The sequence below is a fragment of the Engystomops pustulosus genome, chromosome 8 (assembly GCF_040894005.1).
Source record: "Engystomops pustulosus chromosome 8, aEngPut4.maternal, whole genome shotgun sequence".
Lineage (NCBI taxonomy): Eukaryota > Metazoa > Chordata > Amphibia > Anura > Leptodactylidae > Engystomops > Engystomops pustulosus.
The window spans coordinates 97,954,989-97,976,185 of record NC_092418.1 but is presented as its reverse complement, the minus strand read 5'-3'; the positions used below and the strand labels follow the sequence as shown (position 1 = coordinate 97,976,185).

General features: G+C 41.7%; 1 protein-coding gene across 1 annotated transcript in view; it reads right to left on the bottom strand.

Annotated features, from left to right (window-relative positions):
* LY75 (lymphocyte antigen 75) overlaps positions 1 to 21,197 on the bottom strand; it is a 54,477-nt gene that overhangs the window by 14,560 nt on the left and 18,720 nt on the right. Inside the window, exons 6-24 of the mRNA XM_072121937.1 lie at positions 19,364 to 19,507; positions 19,081 to 19,269; positions 17,755 to 17,912; positions 17,328 to 17,438; positions 15,658 to 15,746; positions 15,410 to 15,576; positions 14,862 to 15,058; positions 13,988 to 14,130; positions 13,502 to 13,586; positions 11,011 to 11,079; positions 8,703 to 8,826; positions 8,241 to 8,276; positions 7,671 to 7,861; positions 6,434 to 6,501; positions 5,052 to 5,125; positions 3,298 to 3,440; positions 2,153 to 2,258; positions 586 to 746; positions 371 to 500 (exon numbers count right to left, since the gene is read on the bottom strand). Coding sequence (XP_071978038.1) covers positions 371 to 500; positions 586 to 746; positions 2,153 to 2,258; positions 3,298 to 3,440; positions 5,052 to 5,125; positions 6,434 to 6,501; positions 7,671 to 7,861; positions 8,241 to 8,276; positions 8,703 to 8,826; positions 11,011 to 11,079; positions 13,502 to 13,586; positions 13,988 to 14,130; positions 14,862 to 15,058; positions 15,410 to 15,576; positions 15,658 to 15,746; positions 17,328 to 17,438; positions 17,755 to 17,912; positions 19,081 to 19,269; positions 19,364 to 19,507 — 2,385 coding nt within the window. The remainder of the gene's footprint in view (positions 1 to 370; positions 501 to 585; positions 747 to 2,152; positions 2,259 to 3,297; positions 3,441 to 5,051; positions 5,126 to 6,433; positions 6,502 to 7,670; positions 7,862 to 8,240; positions 8,277 to 8,702; positions 8,827 to 11,010; positions 11,080 to 13,501; positions 13,587 to 13,987; positions 14,131 to 14,861; positions 15,059 to 15,409; positions 15,577 to 15,657; positions 15,747 to 17,327; positions 17,439 to 17,754; positions 17,913 to 19,080; positions 19,270 to 19,363; positions 19,508 to 21,197) is intronic.

The following is a 21,197-nucleotide window of genomic DNA, read 5'->3' as shown; positions in this document are numbered from 1 at the left end:
CCCCACACTTAAAAAAAAGCCCCTTTAAAGGGGCTTTCCAAAGTACATAAATATAGCCACAGGATAGGCAATAACAAGGTGATCTGTGAGAGTCCAAATGCTGAGACCCCTAATGTTCAAGAGAACCGGATCCCCAGCAATCCAGAGAACAGGAATCCTGCTCTTATGCTCCATTTGCTGTGTATGGGATTGGTCAGAAAAGGGAAGCGCCGTGCTTGGCCATTTCTGTGATTCCATCAGTGAGAACTGAGCCCCTTTTCCCGTGCTCGTGAAGTCGGGCCCTCATTGATCAGCTAGTTACCCCCTATCATTAATTTAAAACTTGGGACGACCCCATTAAATAATAATATGTTCCACTGATGAAGGTTACCGGCATCTCTTTGGCAGATGGACACGTAATGCTCCTCCGAACAAGGTGTAAAGTCCCATGTTCCAACAAATGTCGACTTGGGATCGTTCAGGAAAAACACACACTGCTGATTTTTTTCCATGTTAAAAGGCTGGGGAGGAAAAAAAAAAAACTTTTAGTATCAGAAAAATAAACAATTATTTTTAAATCTGTAACCTCTAAAACGCAGTCCTTACATCATATGGAAACTTCTTTAACCTTCCATGTAATAGCGGATGGAAGTTTGCGTACGTGACCTCCGAGCCGTCAACCCAAGTGTTCTTGTAAGCGTTCAGGGCAAGTTTTAGACCAATCCAGAATTTTTGTTGCAAGTCTGGACTCAATGATGTGATATAATCTAAAGAGAAAAATAAAAAAAATGTTACATAGACGGGAAGTTTTTGCAACATTCTGACTATGGATCATGTGGTCTCCTTCTCTCAAGAGTTGGAGCATAGTCGCATCATGTGACTGGGGGGCTGGATGCCTGCTGCTATATTATAGGGATGAGGATCATGTCAAATGGCAAATGACTTTGGTGAATCAGCAGACCCCCCAAAGACTGAGGGGGCTGGATATCTTTATAGAAATCTACCATCAAAATCAAGCATGATAAACATTGACAGTGACGGTGGCAAAACTCATATACAGGCAGTCCCCTACTTAAGAACACTCGACTTACAGACGACCCCTAGTTACAAACGGACCTCTGGATATTGGTAATTACTGTTCTTTAGCCTTAGGCTACAATAATCAGCTGTAACAGTTATCACATGTGTCTGTAATAAAGCTTTATTGATAATCCTGGTTCTTATGACAATCCAACATTTCTAAAATCCAATTGTCACAGAGACCAAAAAAAAAAAATGTGTCTGGAACTACAATTATAAACTATATAGTTCCGACTTACATACAAATTCAACTTAAGAACAAACCTACAGAACCCATCCTGTACGTAACCCAGGGACTGCCTGTATTTGGTATCCATGACCTCCTTCCATCTAAAATCAACTATTAAAATTATGCTAATGAACCAGAAGTGTTCTAGGGGTATTACCAGAGCCCCTTTGTGCTGTAGGTCCACAGACTGTTACACAGAAGCATGTGTGTGCTAAAAAACCATCTGCTGTTGTAAGATTACAGCAGGAAGAGGCAGGGAAAGTGCTGAGGGAGCAGGGCGAGACGTGTTCCTGCACAGTGTAATAGCACAGTGTAATAGCCTGTGAAGTCTGAGCACGGCTGGGCTAGGATAACGCCTCCCAGTGCTCCTCTGGTTTATTAGCACAATTGTAAAAGTTGAATTTAGAAGGAAGAAGGATAAAAAATGTAAGAAGATAACCCCAGTCACGTTGCCTGGATCTATAAGAAAGGAAATCTACCATCAAAATCCATCATGATACACTTAAAGTACAGCAGCCTGAATCCAGAAACAACTGTATTAAATTTTTAAAGGGATTTTCTTGTTTTGCTCAAAAATAAACTCAGTAAAATTATGGACAATATAATGGGTGCCCAATGGTCTCTATTGTAGTCAATAAGTCCCTCTAAGCTCCATTATTTTAAATATTCAGGATTTCCTTTACTTTTGTTCTGATACTTAAACAGAGAAACACAATGGGAGCCCGTGAATGTAGTGTCACTGTCACACCAGCTGATTGTCTTACACCCGTCCCATTAGCCTATTACTGAGCTCTCAGGTCTGGTAATATAGTAACAAGGAAACCAATATGTCTCACAACCTTTTCTATTTCACCCAATCCTTACCTTGCTCAAGTTGGTCTGAGATTGTGGGAAGAGTGCCCCCAAATGAGTGGCAATATAAAGAAGCGTTATAGAATGATAGGAATCTAGCAGGAACCTTCATAAGGCACTAAAAGTAAGAGACAAACAGTAGGTGTTAGAGGGTTGGTGTGGGGACACTGCCGAGAGGATGTAACATATACAGTCTATATACCATAAAATATTCAGAGTTCATGGGTAATGGGAAAAGAGCCTCAACATTCCAAAATATAGAATCCATTTTGGGTTTGGCTAAAGTATAACTCATTAGACTGCAATTTTCACATGGCTCAATAGTGATTCATTTATAAGATGGGCTCTAGCCAGAATACTGGTGCCAAAACTAAAACAAAAAGTTATGCCAACCCCTTAGATGCCATGGTGTAATCTGACCACAGAATCAGAATAGTTAATGGTCTCTTATTGATCACTGACCAAATTGCCAGTTCTCTTTTGTGTAAAAAAAAACGGAGACTGTCACCTCAGATACTGATCTAGCGCCATATTTAAAGACACAATGGGGCAGATTTACTTACCCTGTCCTGTCGCGATCCCGCAGTGCGTTGTCCGATGAGGATTCGGGTCTGCCGCAATTTACTAAGGTCGTGCGCCCGAGTTCCTGCATCCGTCGCTTCTGCGCCGTGGTCTGCCGGAGTTCACCTTCTTCTTCCCGCTGCTTAAAAGTGCGTGTCTTGCAACACATTTCTAATTGTTAAATCCTGCGCGTTGTCCGAATCCGTCGGGTAGTCCGACGGCCCGCGCCCCCCCCCCCCCCAACCGGAGATTTCTGTCGTGTGCAAGCTGGCGCCGATGCACCAAAATCCGATCACTTTCGCCAAAATCCCGGGGCAATTTGGCGCAAAATGGAAATCGTCGGGAAACATAAGTAAATGAGGCCCAATGTCTGAAATACGTTAACTGTGACTTGCTGAAAGGGGTCAGACCAAGGTAGAAGGTGAATGGTGGACACTGGCATCTACATTTTCGAAAGGAGTCATCTACAGAATCACTATTTGCCTCCTTATATAACCCAGAGCTACATTTCCCTGTGTATGTTCTGGGTTATGTATACTGCCAGCAGCCCACTAGTATCACAAGTATCAAGAAGCCGTCTTTCATTTCTCGCCTACCTTATTTCCAAACAATGTCATATTTTGCGGGCAGCTTCTAGAAGAGTTGATTACTTTGGTCGTCTCCATTTCCAGGAGTGAAATGTTTTGACTTTTACATATAAAGGGGAGCTTCGCATTGCAATGTACTGCTTTAAATTGGTCTGTGGAATTAAAACATTACATATTTTAACAAGTAATCAAGTCATAAGACAAAGGAACTGGCATCTGCTTCGTTAACACACTTAAAGGGAACCCGCCATCAGAAAATGGCCTAATAAACCACTACTAGTATGTTGTCCAGCAGTTGAAGAGCTTATAGATGATGTTTCTTTCATGGCCCAGCTTGGTGGCATTATTAAAAAAAAAATCTACTTTGAAGTGAGATGAAAGTTGTATGTATAAAGTCAGGAAGGCGGAGAGTTTAACACGGAAGTCAAGCTCTCTCCATCTCTGAACACCTCCTACCATATAAAGCCGGACTTGAGGAGATCTGGTCAATGATATGCCTGGATGCAGGACCATCAATTACAGTGAAGGGGGCGTTCTGAGGCAGGGAAAGCTTGACTTCAGTGTTAAACTCTCCTCCTCCTTGACTTCATAAAACCAATTTACACCTCGCTTCATAGTTGATTTTCTGGATGATGCCACCACACCTGGCCATGAAAGAAACATGATCTAGAAGCTGCTCAGCTGCTCCAAAGCATACTGATAGTGGTTTATTAGGCCAATTTTTCATAACAGGTTCCCTTAAAAGGAATAGGTATGAAGAAAAGCAAGAGACTAAGTCCCCTAATCAGGATCCATGCTTCTTGGCCAAGAAGGGTGGTTACAAACAGAAATGTGCACTTTTGGGAGACCTGTCCTGCATTGCATGAGACAATTAAAGGGGCATTTCATTATAAAGGGGGCCATGCTGGGCATTTCATTATTTGTAGGGCAGCACAGTGGGTAGCACTTCTGCCTTGCAGCACTGGGGTCCTGGGTTCAAATCCATACTAGGCATTTCATTATAAAGGGGGTCATACTGGGGATTTTTATTATTAAGGGGGCCATACTGGGGATTTTTATTATTAAGGGGGCCATGCTGGGCATTTTTATTATTAAGGGGCCATGCTGGGCATTTTTATTATTAAGGGGCCATGCTGGGCATTTTTATTATTAAGGGGGCCATGCTGTGCATTTTTATTATTAAGGGGGCCATGCTGGGCATTTTTATTATTAAGGGGGCCATGCTGAGCATTTCATTATTAGGGGGACCAGGCTGAGCATTTCATTAGAAAGGGGGACCATGCTGAGCATTTCATTATAAAGGCCCATGCTGGGCATTTCATTACTAAGGGGGCCATGCTGGACATTTCATTAATGAGTGGCGGCTGCTGTAGATATTTTATTGATGAGGGAAGGCTGATGCTGGAGATTTCACTGTCAAGGGGAGACTGCTGAACATTTTATTTAATAATTGCTGCATTTAGCAACCTAGGCTAATACTTGAGTCATTAAGTTTTCCCTGTTTTTAGTGGTAAAATTAGGTACCTAGGCTTATACATGGGTACATACATTACTATATGAAGAAATTGCTTGAAAATTGGACAGTGAAAGTTTCAATTGCTAAGGATTTCTGCAGTGGGGCACAGTGTGTGGGGCTTGTAGTTAGGGGACCCTTCTATCCAGAGCAAATGCTTTAAATAATAATAATAATACGCCCCATGCCAAACACACGCAGCACAACGTAGTTTGATAGATTCCCAATAAGCTGTATCTGAATAATATACCTGGAAAATGGCTTAAAGCAGAAATACTATGACATTCTCTTCCAGCTGAGCCGTAGACCCGATAAAGCACAAACCTAAAATGAGATTAAAACAGAGACAGGAGAAGAATAGTGAGAATCATGTCAGAAAATAAATATTGTATGTGGATCATTATATAGGATCTTTAAAACATAAAAAAACAAACCTAAGCAAACAAAGCATGTCCAAGGGTTTTTTGGCACATTTGACTCTTTCTTGATTTCTTATCCACAGGATTAGGGATAAGAGTCTGATCAATAGGACCCCCGACGGTCAAAAGAAAAGGGCACACAAATGCCCTACACAGTGTGAATGAAGTTGTGTATGGGTCACCATTCACTTCTATAGTAATGTAAGATTGTCCATTGTAGCAGATCCACAGAAGCGAATAGTCATGGTGAAATGTGTGTGCAACCCCCGCTCCATTCACACGAATGATTTGCAGGTCCCCAATCTGTGGATTGCTGCCAGTCCTGAAGGTTGTACCCCATACAAACAGAAACTTATCCTCTATCCTGTGACTATGGGATGTGTAATTTGTAGGACCTGTATGGTTCCTTTCACAACTAAAATAATGGAAATGCCATATACTTGATAGAGACAGAAACCCAGTGGACCTTACGGACTATAATTCGGCCCATTGAGAAACCTATGTCGAACCCAAAATTTTAGTGGACAAAAAGACAGAAGAATATTTGCCACAAAATACAAATGTTACCATGTAACTGTTTTTACTTCTAGGAAATCCCCCATCACGAATCTACTTAATGAAGAAGACCTCGTGGTCGATTCCTCACGGATGCATTATCCCAAAACAGATTTTATATTCCCTAATATGCAGCATTTGGCCTAAAAAAAAAGTTATCATATTAATATGTAAATTACCTGCAGAGGCTACTTGGGGTGTGGAGTAGCCTCTGTGAGCTCTGGGGGATAAAGCTATTCCACATCCCGAGAATCCCTGCACATTCGCCTCCATGCCGATTGTGAACATGGCGGCACGGCCCACGCTGTGGACATGGAGCATCAGCACACGTGGCAAACTCCCATGAAGCAGTATGCAGTGCCACCGTGTCCACATGAGGCAAGGACAAGACTCTGCAGGGCTACTGAGAGAATGGAGTAGCCTTAGCCACAGAGATTAGTCCACGCCCAAGTACCCGCCTATTAATAAAATAATATTTTTTAGGACAACGGTTGAAGTGTGAAAAACAGTGTCGGGATAATGCAACCATGAGGAAGCTACAACAGGATCTACATCAGTCACTAGAATCCCAATGGTAATTTTCCTTTAAGGGGGTTTTTAGGAATCCTAGAAAAACATCTTGGGGTGGGGGGTAATAGAGGGAATAAGGAGCACTTACGGGTGATAACCTCTGAAGTCAGACGACTTTATCCACCAGTTTTGAATTAATACATGGAGCTCAGAAACCTAAAAAAAATAGAAGATAGATGGAAGTATGAAACACATTATGAAAAAGAACAATAATATACAAAAGGTAATATACACACTATAACTACAGGGATAGCAGTATATATAGTTATGTGCTCGGTGTATATATTCCCGGTATCAACGGAAAACAAAAAATTGCACTGTTCAATAGATACATGGCATATTATGAAAAGAAATAATGTTATACATTCACACCTCAGTTTTCATCATATAAAGAAAGGAAAAATAAGGAGAAAGGAGAATCAATCCCATTATCAATAGGATAGGTAGACAATATCAAATTAGTGAGGCTATGATAGACAGCAGCCTCACTGGAGGAACTTTTCATACAAGAGCTGCAGACTCTTCATTGCTTACCCAGCACAGCGCCATACAAAGTATAGTGGCTGTACATGGTATTGCCGATTTGCCCCTTTTACTTGAATGAGATGGAGATACATATAGGACATGTGACTTATGAACATGGTGTCACAGTCCGGTAATCCAGAAGTGGCTCTGTCACTTCAATCAGATGGGGGTGCTGGGAATCTAATCCAATGGTTCTGATATGAATCAGGATTGATCCTATTTTCCTGTTCCAATATTAAATTTCCCAAACCGGTGTAAATGTCTTGACATGGTCATTTCAATTATTAGATGCTTTTATTCTGGGGGCGACTCTCCCTAGATACTTCTTCAGTAGCAGAAATGCAGAAAAGATCAATCAGTTCTATCTATGATTGTTTTGCATATTTCATTTACACTAATGGAAAAAAGATTTATGTGTTATATCTTTTTTTTTTATTAAGGTTTAACACAAGATTTATTTGTCAAAGCTGCCTAACAGTAGGCCTCACTTGGTTGCCTCTGGCAACCAATCAGAGCTCTGTTTTCATTTCTCCAGAGCAGTTTAAAAAATGGAAGCTGAGCCCTGATTGGATTCCTTAACTATGTCCTCCAGTGTAATGATTTAGACTTAGATTTTAATAAATGTAGTAATAAAATCTATATGTATTTTTAGCTACAGGTTTACAGCAAATCTGGCATGTGTCAATGGTCCCTTGAATAAGATATTGGCAGAGAGGTTGTCATGACAGGACAAGATCATAAACATCATAAACAGCCAGAAACACAGAAACATATGTCAAATATCCAGACAAATTGTTTACCTGGCCTGATACCTGTTTCTTCAATGTCTCCTGTATGCTTTTCATGGCACTGAGAGAATCTATAGTGGCCAATTCGCTGCCATTGCTGGCACAATAGAGTGCGGCTTCCTTGTAGCCAAGCTTCACATCTGACATGAACCAATATTCGCTGCCTTCAATGAGAACGGCGGCGCCCATTTTTTCTCTCCAATCTAAAAAACAGACAAGATATAAGACTTTATGTAGAAAAAAAATGCAAACATTGTGCTGCAAATGGTTTTGGTGTTGGTCAGTAATAAAAGGGGTATTACATTCTCAGCTATTGATGATGTACCCAAATTATATGTCATAAATACCCAAAAGGTGTCAGTCCCACATGTGAGATCAGCATCTATTTCAAGTAGGGGGTCTCCAGAGCCCTGTCCAGTGCTCTGGTTGTCTGCTCAGCTATTTGAAGTCCTACTGTACGTGGCAAATACATTGACCAGATCTCTATTATGTCTGGATACAAGATCAGGGTAAGCAAAACCCGACTTCAAAATGGGGATCAGCAGTTGAATAAATTTAATAACGATTTAATGACTAAATTACCTGGTTGATACCAGTCAGGAGTTTTCTGTGGTGTTCCTAGAAAACATAAAATACAAATATGAGTGGATAAATAATATGTACAAATAAAGAGAATGTATGTAATGTAAGATCCATTATCCTGTATTATATTGCAGAGCCGACTGGTTGTAATTGGGAACAGTCATAAAACACTGGGGGAGATTTATCATGGGGTTTGCTGGGTTTTTTTGGTGTAAAAAAGTTGCATAGAGGTTTTTTGCGCCATTTCATTGCTAAAAAGTTGCACATGATTATTTCCGCCACTTCTTTGATCTGGTGTAAACATAGAATTACTGGTAGTGTAACGCTGCGCAAAGACAGATACATGACTTGCCGCATAGTCACTCCAGCCCCTGCTTGTGTATGTGCTGCGACGTTTTATGAATTTTTAGCCTTTTTTGAAACTTTTTGAAAGAAATCCAGGACAAACATTAGAAGACTTACCTTTGGGAATTTGGCACACCCAGTCGAGCTGCGCCTCACAGTGGAACGGTTTCAGTCTATAATTAGTTTCAGGGTAAGCCAAATCCATAATCCCCATCCAGTACATTCGTTTTGGTAAATTGACCTGTACAGTAATTTAAAAAAAAAGAAAAGACAAGTGTTTGAAGCGAGTGTACACTAACACTAACACTGTTCACTAACATAGGCTGAACAGAATTGGGCCTGGGAATCAGACCACAACCAATCCAATAAGAATGGCCCATTAGTAGCCAGCCCCACACAACCACTGTCTAAATGTCTAAAGTTAAAGGGAATTTGTCAGCATGAGCTCCGTTTTCTGGCTCCCCCATAGAGAATAATGTAAACATTGCAAAGTTTTTATAGTAAAACTGGCTTTTTCCAAAAATAAGATACCGTATATACTCGCCTCGGCTTATACACGAGTCAATGATTTTAAAAAAAATTAATACTCACCCTTTGGTGTCCCCGATGTTCACCGCGGCTCCCGATCCCTGTTGCGGCTCCCGGCGGCTCCCCGTGTCTCCTCTTCTGTCTTCTATCCTCTCTACCTGGCAGAGTCGCGCCCATGCGATCTGCCGTCCGTCACACACTGTGATGCAGCGCTGTCGCATCACAGTGTGCAACGGCCTGCGCGATCTCCCGGCCAGAGAAGATAGAAGAGTGAAGAAGCCGCCGGGAGCTGCGATGGGGATCAGAAGCCGCGACGAACATCAGGGACACCTGAGGGTGAGTATTAAGTTTATTTTTTTATCTGTATGCAACACGGGGGCAGGCTGTATACTGCAAGGGGGCTGGCTGCATGCTACGTGGGGGCTGGCTGCATGCTACGTGGGGGCTGGCTGCATGCTACGTGGGGGCTGGCTGTATACTACACCCTCGGCTTATACTCGAGTCAATAGGTTTTCACAGTTTTCTGTGGTAAAATTAGGGTTCTCGGCTTATACTCGGGTCGGCTTATACTCGAATATATACGCTAAGTTAGATCAAAGATTACCTTTCTATATGTTGAGCTGTGTCCCTAGTCCCATGTGAGTGGCCAGTGAGGAGTGGTCCCCCCTAACCCTTGGAAACCGCTCCGTCATGAATTGCTTTCAAATTTAAAAAAAAAAAAAAAAACCTCCCATGAGCCCCATATCTCCACCCTTCCCAGGACATTATACATCATACATCCTCCCCGCTCTTCACTGGCCACTCCCAGGGGACAGCTTTGCATACAGAAAGGTAAACTTTGATCTTACTTGGCTTGAACTCTCTTTGGCAATGTGCACACTATTCTCTATGGGGACATGGGGGAGCCAGAAAAAGTGCTCCTGATGACAGGTTCCCTTGCACACGATTGTGGAATGGTTGCGGGATTAGGCATCTGAAAAAAAGCCGCAATTGCAGTTACAACTGCGACTTTGCATTGGACAGGTTGATTTTCACATCACAAACATGCAACATGATCACTTATTTGACACGGATGAAAAATCTGCAGCAGAATGGCGATTCCGCTGTGTATTTTTGTGGCAGTGTATGCACAAGATCGCCATCAATCCAATACACTGCATGCTACTTTATTACACTGCAGATTCTCCATGTGGAAATTTTGAAAAGGCAAATGCAACAAGTCCAGTTACCCTAAACAAAAAAGAAAAAAACAATTGCTGATATTTCACCCTGGATGTACCATTTTAACTTATGAAAGATAAAGCCTGAAGATATGTTATTCTCAGATCCGTGAGTGCTGGATCCAGATTTATTTTTGGAATAGTTTACATGAGAGCCTTTGATGGATTCCATGCACCAGGGAGAACAGACTTGATATATTTTTACATGGATTAACATATAGCTAAAAAAAAAACGATATCAAGACATTCTAAGACTTTGGGTGGTCATTTAGGTTTAGAATTCTGCTAGAGCGATGGTTACACTGTAAGTAGAGGAGACCAAGACATAATATTCTACTGTTACAAATATTGGCCGGGATCCTGGCACAGACCCCAGTAATAACAGTAGGGTCATTGTGAGCCACACTTGATCTGCCATAGTCCGGGACCTTCCAAGTAAACAAGGGGTCTCCAAAATAAGCAAATCTTTAAAAGGGAGGTTCAACAAAGTAATATTAATTTACTCCATTATACTACTCAAAACATAGATATGTTTCATAGGATTTATAAGAAAAATAAAGAAAGCATTGCCTAGATTTTGCAGTTACATGCTTGTTACAGTGGCCCCTTCTGATTCCATCTCAGAACTATGTCCACAAAAGTCCTACAATAACCTTTGCTCACAGATAGAAACCCACCTCAAATGCAGCGCAGTCACGGAGGGAATAGTCTTCCTCCTGAAAATCGCTCAGCACGGTAGAGGAAATCTTTGGAAGAAAAATCAGCTGGTCAGTAATTATGTATTGGAAATCAGAACCAATGTTTCTCCATGAAAGCAGAGAGAATAAGATGAAGTCAGATCTTAAAGGGGTTGTCTGGGATTAGAAAATTTTATATATGTGACTCAGGGATTGTAAAAAGCATAAAACGGCACATACTCACCTTCTCTATTGAGCTGCCCGTTACCACCGGCCCTTGTTTGTATACAGAGGCCATCAGTAATGCGGCGCTGACAGCCATGTGCCTGTTACAGCAGCAGCGGGTGCGCACACTATTGATGCAATGCCACCACTGGCCAAACAGATGTGACGGAGAAGGTGAGAACGTGTTTTATTATTTTACCTCCCCATCCCTTTTAACCCAAGTCACAAATATAACATTTTCTAATCCCAGGCAAACCCCCTTAAAAGTAAGTCTACCAGCTCCTAAATCACCCTTCTGGTAAAACCAACATCTTTTAGGGCTCCCTACAAAATGTCCAGACATCCATTTCCCAGAAATGGGTGTGGTTTTGTTGGAAACTATGCAAATGCAGTACATTTTGGCACAAGTCCCATATCCAAACAGTAAATCTGAGCCTCAGTAAGAAAGGGGAAGAGTTAAATTGTTGAAATGACACATTTTACATTGAAATTAAGAGTACAAGGAAAGTGGAGGACCAATATAAAACTTAGCTTTTAATGCAAAATATCCTTAAAAATATTAAATACAAAAATAGATGTGTCAGTTACCAGTGTTCGTGAGGATGATGCCGTATAATGGGTGTAGGCACCGATGATGCAGAGTGGCACTCACAATTTTCTGGGTATATGTGGTTCTGCAGAGGTTATCCCATTGCGGGATGCCGAATGTCATGCAGAAAAGATACCGTCTGTGATAATGTATCGATGCTTAAAGAAGATGTGTGGTGCGGAAACTCCGAGAGAATGAGACAATGGTAAGAAGGGGTGGGGGTGGGGCACTCCAGGGTGTAGAGTGCGGGGTACCCTATAAGACCCTAGTATTAAAGATGAGTGGTCCCTGTCCAACCCTTCGAACCTCGCCACGGAGCCGCAGCCCTAGATGGCTGCCGCCCCGTCTGGAGCCTATCCCTACCAACGGCCCTCTGACCCTAATACAGGGGAGGGGGGAGGAGGGGGGGAAGGAGGTGTCCAGAAAAGAGTCTCTTGTGATGCAACAAGTACCCGACCTATCTAGAGGGGAAAGATAGATGTGTCCTCTATTGTGAAAATGGTGGGTATTAATGGCAATAGGCAGGTAAAAAATGTGTAGCTGCAGGGTCACATCTGGTCTTGAGAACCCTACATGTCATGTTTCGCCTCTTCAATTGGGCTCATCAGGGGCAAAAGGAGACCAGAATAACCTGCTTCATTATGCCTCATGTGTTCCACTGACATCTTGGGCACCACGCCGGACGCTAAGCGCAGCATCTGGCGTTTCTAAGTCCAGGCACCTATGGTCCATGCCAACCATTCTTTGGAACGGACCCTCTTGATCCGGCCACTGCCCTAATTTATCTCAAGATTATTTAACACCATTTTGCTGTCTTCAGCCGAGACATCTATATAGGCTTTTGAAGCAGGTTATTCTGGTCTCCTTTTGCCCCTGATGAACCCAATTGAAGAGGCGAAACATGACATGTAGGGTTCTCAAGACCAGATGTGACCCTGCAGCTACACATTTTTTACCTGCCTATTGCCATTAATACCCACCATTTTCACAATAGAGGACACATCTATCTTTCCCCTCTAGATAGGTCGGGTACTTGTTGCATCACAAGAGACTCTTTTCTGGACACCTCCTTCCCCCCCTCCTCCCCCCTCCCCTGTATTAGGGTCAGAGGGCCGTTGGTAGGGATAGGCTCCAGACGGGGAGGCAGCCATCTAGGGCTGCGGCTCCGTGGCGAGGTTCGAAGGGTTGGACAGGGACCACTCATCTTTAATACTAGGGTCTTATAGGGTACCCCGCACTCTACACCCTGGAGTGCCCTTACCATTGTCTCATTCTCTCGGAGTTTCCGCACCACACATCTTCTTTAAGCATCGATACATTATCACAGACGGTATCTTTTCTGCATGACATTCGGCATCCCGCAATGGGATAACCTCTGCAGAACCACATATACCCAGAAAATTGTGAGTGCCACTCTGCATCATCGGTGCCTACACCCATTATACGGCATCATCCTCACGAACACTGGTAACTGACACATCTATTTTTGTATTTATTTTTAAGGATATTTTGCATTAAAAGCTAAGTTTTATATTGGTCCTCCACTTTCCTTGTACTCTTTGTTATACCTACCAAGTGGGGTTTAGGAGGGGGTATACACCACCCTCCTTTTCGTATGTATTTTCTCTTACATTGAAATTAGTTGCAAAAACCAAAAAAAGATAAATTATGACTCACTGCACGGCCGTCACTCCATTCCCAATTTCCCAAATTCCTTTTGTTCAGCCCCAACCAGATCCATCGTTTATTACTATTGTTAGTCCTAAAAAGAAGAAAAAATGACAACACGTAAATACTACATATCATACATATAAAAACCTGTCCTAATGTAAAGGGATACACCCTACTGACAAGACAAATGGTAACACCCAATTATTAATTTATTCATGCAGATTTTGGGAGGATAACCAAGGAATGGTGCAATGCTCATATGACATCGAAGGAGATTTTTTCATAGGTAAATGGGTGAGATTTCATATAAAAGAGGGAATTCGGGAAAGACATTTCATTCCCTACCTGAGGGGGATGCAAGGTTAATGGGGTAAAATCTGGTGCCTGGTTTCCTATAGGGGTTTTGCTGGTATGACCTTATATTTATTAATTTTGCATTCCATGTTAAAGATTTTAACTAAAGTCAAGGAAACAAACATTGGTAAGATGTACCCCAATAGAGATTTCAGAAGTGCATAGATGTTGTTCATGTCCTGCATATGGGAAAAACTGACAAGATGGCCGCCAAACTCTTCACAAATTCCCTCAGCTTCTTCCCACGTTCTCTGTCTCAGAAGTCTCTCTTTGTGAAACAGCTATAAAAAGGAATACATAACAAATCATGACATTTTGAAAGAAATCATGAATGGCATTGTTATATTCTGCAAAGTACTATACTAGATTGTCTTCCTCCACTATACAAATAAGTTTAGTCACAGAACTAAACTAAACTTTACGACATTTTTACTAGTACGTCAAAAGGGGTGTGGTCAAAAGAATTGGGTGTAGTTTTGCTGGAAATTGTCATTCAACAAAAATTATGCAAATGCAGTAAATTTGGGCAAATTTGTGTGGGTTAACTCAGGCCACAGGTCACTACGCCAATAAAACCCAACTGTGTACTGGTTGGATTTCGTGGACCGACCATGGCACTCAGAACGGGACTCTGAGCATCATATGATACAAGGAATCCCTTCTTCCCAGCAAAACAGCAGCCGCAAACTTGATTAACAGGGAAGCAAGGGCTCCTATGATGCCCGGAGTCCTGTAGTAGGTCCATGAAATCCATCCATCGGGCAATCCGGGTTTCAGGGACCAGGGACGGTTGTACCGGAGACAATAAATCGGTACAAAGTTAGACTTTACAGTCTTAAACAACATCGATTTTGTAGCTATCGTATAATCTGGTCTAGTATACTGTCCATCTAACTTTTCAAACCTTTTATTACATCGGCCCCATTGTGTTGCAATCTAAAATATTCTACGGATACAAAATTCTGGATAAACACAGACTTAAAGTGCAGTGAATGAAAGTGAAATGTTATACTTTGTAGCAATACAGGTCGGTTCCAGGCTTCCAGCCGTCAGGACACGTGGTGGGAGGAGGTTTGGGGGTGTCTTCCTCTTCAGCTCCTCCGATCCTATTTTTGCAGATGGATAAAGCTTTGAACGTTTTGCAGTCTTTGACTTCCCATTTTCCGAGAGACGCTCCGGTGGCCATAGCGACACATCCTTTGGCTGATGCTGTAAAATAACAACATTTTAAAAGAAGTTGGAACAGATTTCTGGAGAAAATATAAAGTGACCCTCAATATATCTATGAACACAAGGAACGACGCAGGAGGTGGGGGTTCAGAATGAATGGCTCAGCAAGAAGTATTGGGGGTTCATGCGACCCGCTTCGGCCAATCAGTGGCTTGTGACACAAGAGGAACTGATGTCTCGTGGCAAAGCTATCAGTGCTGAAGACTGGAAGATCTACACAACAATGGCACCCGGGATCTTGAAAAATACAAAAATCTTAAAAATTTTCCAGGCTCTCCCATTTAGAATTTACAGGGAGATATTAAGCAGAGCCAATACCCCTGGTATTACCGGGCTGGTGGGTGTTCCAGTTGGAGTAGGTGGGGTCCCTTGCACCGTTCGCAGTCTCCCAGTAGTAATCTCCAGTATTATTCACATCCCGTAAACTGGTCCAAAAATATTTCCCCTCAATGTTATTCTGCTTTCTTATTATGGAGTTGAGAAATTCCTGTTCAAACCTGAGAAAGAAAAATACTGTTAACCCCTTAGGATCAGCTTTCAGTCATTTATAAAAAATAAGTCATGAACTATGACCTCACCGGCTCGTAATCGTCAGGCTGCATCGCGCTTCGTAGGTCACTTCAGTCGTGTTAATGAGGTAGCAGTATTCTCCGTGTTTCCTCCAGTCCTACACAGAAAAATGAATAGATTCACATTCACTTCTGATCGAGGGAGGCCAAAAGATTACCCCCGCTATATACCAGCGCCCCCCACTGGGTGACTCTCACATGCCCCTGCTCACCCTATGTTCAGTCTAGGACAAACTGCTCTATGTAAAGTAATACAGTCAATGTTAAGGCTGAACATGTTGTAGATAACATCTGATGAGCAGGAAGCTGTCAACTCAGAAGGCTGTAAAAAACAAAAATTTACAAAAAGATTTTATCACAGCCCCTTAATCTGCTGACAGCGGCGATTCTTCACTACTTTTCATAAGGCTGGTTTAAAAAAAAAAAACAGTATTCAGTCTTAGAAACCGCTATTGTAAGTTATGAAATGTCCTTTCAAGAATTTCCTCTTTTATTTGAAATCTTACTCAATTTCCTCCAAAATCGTGTGAAAATGAGCAAAGAAAAGTCATAATTTGCTTGATAGGAGTCACTTTAGGACACATCTATCTTTGGTTCTACAGTTCCTAGTAACATGGTTCATGACAGCATCTCATCCTTCAGTTAAAGGGGTATTTCGGAAACATGAACACCTGATACAAAAACCCATAATGCTATAAATAAATTAATACAACATTCAATGTGATTAATCACAAAACAGAGCTTAGTTTGATTTTATAACAAAATTTTATGGGCTTTGTAAAGTAGGCAGTTATTTCCAAGATGGTCGTCTACAACTACCATGATCCCCAAGTTCTCAGTAACAGCTCCTCCCTCTCATGCTCTGCTTCCAGTGAGGATGTAACAGAGTGTCCCACTCTGTTACCATAGTAATGATGTGTGTGACTATCATCACTGTACATTGCCTCACTGAGATGACGTCTCACCACAACACTGGCAATACTGGATGCACTGCAACCAACCGACCACGCCAAACAGTGATGATCACATGTGATGTGGACATGTGACCAGTGACTATCTTCTGTCCTGTGTCTTCTCCACAGGGACAAAACCAATGGACTGATTTTAATGTTTCCTTGTAGTGTACTTCCACAACATTTTTCTGTAAAATATTAAACTACTAATTACATATTAGCTTATATTTTAATGAGCCATTTGTATATGAAATATGCCTGTTCCTGAAATATCCCTTTAATTTAGTGGGTCTGTGAGCAGCTGATCCAGCAATACAGGCAGTTAAGATGTAGTTGGAAATGTGAGCCCCAGATACAGATCCAGTTCCCGCCTATTTCTTTAATGGTATCTCCAGTTCTATAGAACCTGATGCAACCTGAAAGACGAGATTCTCATCTTCAATATGAAACCAGATTTCTCAGTGCTATAGAAAGAAAGATAGGGGGCATCTGTGATTATCCTCCCCTTGCAGTCTCTAAAAGACCTAGATCAGGCAAAAAGTGACTCATCTCAGGCAAATATGACTCTTCTCTGCTCACGTTCATTACCAGGAGAGGCAAGTATGTTTTGTTTTTGTATTTTTTAACAAAACCTGCATACTCAGAGGTTGTTCTGAGAGTCTAAATGCTCCCTTAAGGACAGTGTTTTGGACCAGGAATTAAAGGAGAGTTGGGAAAGCAGTTTACCTTATTTTGAGGACATCCTGTGTCAGAGAGGGTGGCATTATTCACTTTACCAGGTTTTCTGCATATAGACTTCAAGGTCTCTGAACAGTTCCTCACATTCCAGCGGCCGCTCTGTATGAGAGAATAATAGATTTATACGCAGCCCTCAACATGGGTTTTTCTTTATAACAGAGCAGCAAGTACTAAACCATCAAATGGCCATCAAAACCGCAGGGTCACAGTTTTGACCCCCTTAGCCAGCCGCAAAAAAGAGCGGCAGGGGAGCCATCTCTCTCTATACAAGGGCAAAGTGGGCCCTTCTCCGTAACTGATCTGGAAGACGTCACATGAAGCAGAGAGAGGTCAAAGGAGAGATCCAAAGTTAGAACCAGCCCAGAATTTGTGGTATTTCTGATATCTGTGAGGACTCCGTTTATGGAAAACTTACCTGTCCTGAAAAGGACACACAGTTCGGAGTCACATTGAACGGAGGTAGTGGCTCATTCTGATCCCAGTATGTGAAGTGCGACTCCGTTCCATCAGACCACTTGAAAAAAGGTGGGAATGACCGACTTTGAAATCCTGACCAAATATTTTCATTCTCGGCTAAGCAAATAGAAAAGATTAAAAAAAAACTTAATGGACATGTTAAACTTTCATCTCTAAAAAAAACACTTGAAACCTGTAAACTTTCCACAAACTAAAGTTCTTTTCACAGTATCATATCCATTTAAAAGCTCCAGGCACCTTTAACTAAAAGGGTCAACACTACAAACCTTAACACCGATTTCACTTACTCTTTGCTGTGTTATCAATTCCATGATGTCTCAGCAGTGCATTACAAGACAGAAGCAGCTCTGCTAGCTGCGATTGCACTACCATTATCCTCTCAATCTATTTTCTTCTTATCATAAGTATACAGTCAGGGAGGCTGACTTTACAACTGAGTGTATAAGCAACTGTAACCTTTTCTAGTAATTTTTATTAACGGTGATATGGGTTTTCGCCCAATCGATGGAGGTCCAATATAAAAGGGAGATCTGATTTCTTAGTGGTTTTAAACTCTGTAACCATCAGTTCAATACAGAATGAAAACTAAAGGTTATGGGCACCTTAAGGTTTGGAGTGTTTACCTTTAGTTAAACATAGATTTCATAGTTTATACGGTTGAAAAAAAGACACTTGTCCATCAAGTTCAACCAAGGAAGGGAAGGGATTGGATGGGAAAGGGATTTAGGGGAAACAGTTCTATATAACATAACCATCAATGTTATTTAGGTGTAAAAAGGCATCTAGACCCTTCTTGAAGCTCTCTGCTGTCCCTGCTGTGACCAGCGCCTGAGGCAGGCTATTCCACAGATTGACAGTTCTCATAGTAAAAAAGCCCTGTCGCCTCCGGTGATTAAACCATGTTTTCTCAAGATGAAGAAAGGGACCCCTCGTCTTTTGATTTGATTTAATCTGAAACAACTTACCACCATATTATTTGTATAGACAATGCATGGACCATTTCTCTTATTCTTTCCTTTGCTATCAAATCCATGATGCCTCAGCACACCAATACGTGGCTAGTCAGAGATAGAAGCAGCTCTGCTCCCTGGTAATGCACTACTATTATCCTCTCAATCTATGTTCTTCTCATCATAATTATACAGTCAGGGAGGCAGAGCCATGAGCTCCTTATTTTTAACTGTGTGACTGGAACCTTTTCTAGTTGTTGTTAGTGACTGTGATTTGGGTTTTTGTCCACATAAAGAGAGATCTGATTTCTTACCGGTTTTAAACTTTGTAACCACCAGTTCGATATCTGCCAGAGAATGAAAACTTAGTAAACTTCCAGTGTCGTTCTTGCAGGAAAGTTCAGCTTCTTCCCATGTTGTTTTGATATCATTTAACGCAAAGCAAAACCCGTTGTATGCCGTCCAGTTTGCAGGGCACTCTGTTTCAGAATAATGCCAAAAATCTGCGGAGGAATCCGGACCACAAACATTTCACGACCAAGGAGAATAATACCATTTTATCTGTTACATCTTTACATTTTATAGATAGTGACCTACCTACAGCCTCCGCTTTGGTCTCATTTGCCGCCTTCTTGCAGACATAGGGCAGCACAGCATCGCACGGAAAGATCTCAAATCGGCCTGAGTTTACATTCAGTTTTCCACAACTGGAACCATCTATAAGTGAGAACTCAGAGATGCCTAAAAGAAACAAAAAAGATATTCTATTCGTAGAAGTAGACTGGTACCATACACATGTCCAACAAATGGTGCAGGAACAATATACAGGCGGTCCCCTGCTTAAAGGGCATCTACCACCAGGATGAAGGACTGTATGCAAAGGAGTCTAAGGGGCTGCAGGCTCCATTAAAACCTATGGAGCCTGGAGCCCCTCAGGCTCATTTGCATACAGTCCTGGTGGTAGATGCCCTTTAAGAACACCCGACTTACAGACGACCCCTAGTTACAAACGGACCTCTGGATGTTGGGAATTTACTGTACTTTAGCCCCAGACTACAATGATCAACTGTAACAATATCAGCAATGAAGCTGTATTGTTAATCCTGATTCTTATGACAATCCGAAATTTTTAAAATCCAATTGTCACAGAGACCAAAAAAATTTTGGCCGGGGCTACAATTATAAAATATACAGTTCAGACTAACATACAAATTCAACTTAAGAACAAACCTACAGAACCTATCTAATATGTAACCCGGGGACTATCTGTACCTACCACTGGTAGGAATCTCCATGTACCGCAGAAGACATAGAATGGGTTTAGTGATACTATTGCCAAAGGGATGGACCTTGGGTATATATATATAGACTTACAGGATATCAATGATAGTATAGGGGAAAACAGGTGTCTGATTGCACGGACCACCCGTGATCTAGGAAGTGAATGGAGCGCAGGGTGGGCATTCAACGGGTGCCCCATTTACATTAGTCACTTTAGGGAGCACTTGTGTGAGTACGGGATACAATAATACAGTAGTAATAAATAATATGTATAAAATATCCAGTTTCTTGTTCATACTGGTACCTGTAATACTAGGACGGCTACCAATATGGCTGCCATATGTGAAAACCATAACTTATGGGTTGCATATGCCAATATAGGATTGGGTTTAGCAACTCTAGTGAGAGTTTTGTGAATAAGATTTATTATAGAGTTACATCACAATGCCAAAAAGGAGGCTCCTGGGGAAATAAGGGTTAAATCATACAATCACGTTTATTAAAAAGGAGTCTACTATGAGTATTGACCATACAAAGCTGTAGGCAGGGAGAATCAGAATTAGTGGCCGATGATTCTTTGCCTTGTGTCTCCATCATGAGACTTAAAGGGGTCGTCCTATAAATTGAACTCATCACCTACAATAACTATTCGTCAGAGGTTATAAGTAGAGATGAGCGAGCACTAAAATGCTCGGGTGCTCGTTACTCGAGCCGAACATTTCCCGATGCTCGAGTGCTCGTTTCGAGTAACGAGCCCCATTGAAATCAATGGGAGACCCGAGCATTTTTCAGTAAAATTACAAACTAAACGAACACAGTGAAAGAACACAGTGCAGAACAGATTGCAGATGTTCGTGAACATCTGCGATCTGTTCCGGAGACACGCGTGCAGAACGGTGTTCTCCGCAATAGTATTTGAAGAACAATATGTGTGAAGAACAACTTGCAGATGTTTGGAAATACTTTCTTCAAATACTATTGCGGAGAACACCGTTCTGCACGCGTGTCTCCGGAACAGATCGCAGATGTTCACGAACATCTGCAATCTGTTCTGCACTGTGTTCTTTCACTGTTTTCTTCAATTAAACAATTAAATGTTTTAATTGTATTTTTTTTTACTGTTCTTCACTTCTTTTTTTTTAATTAAATG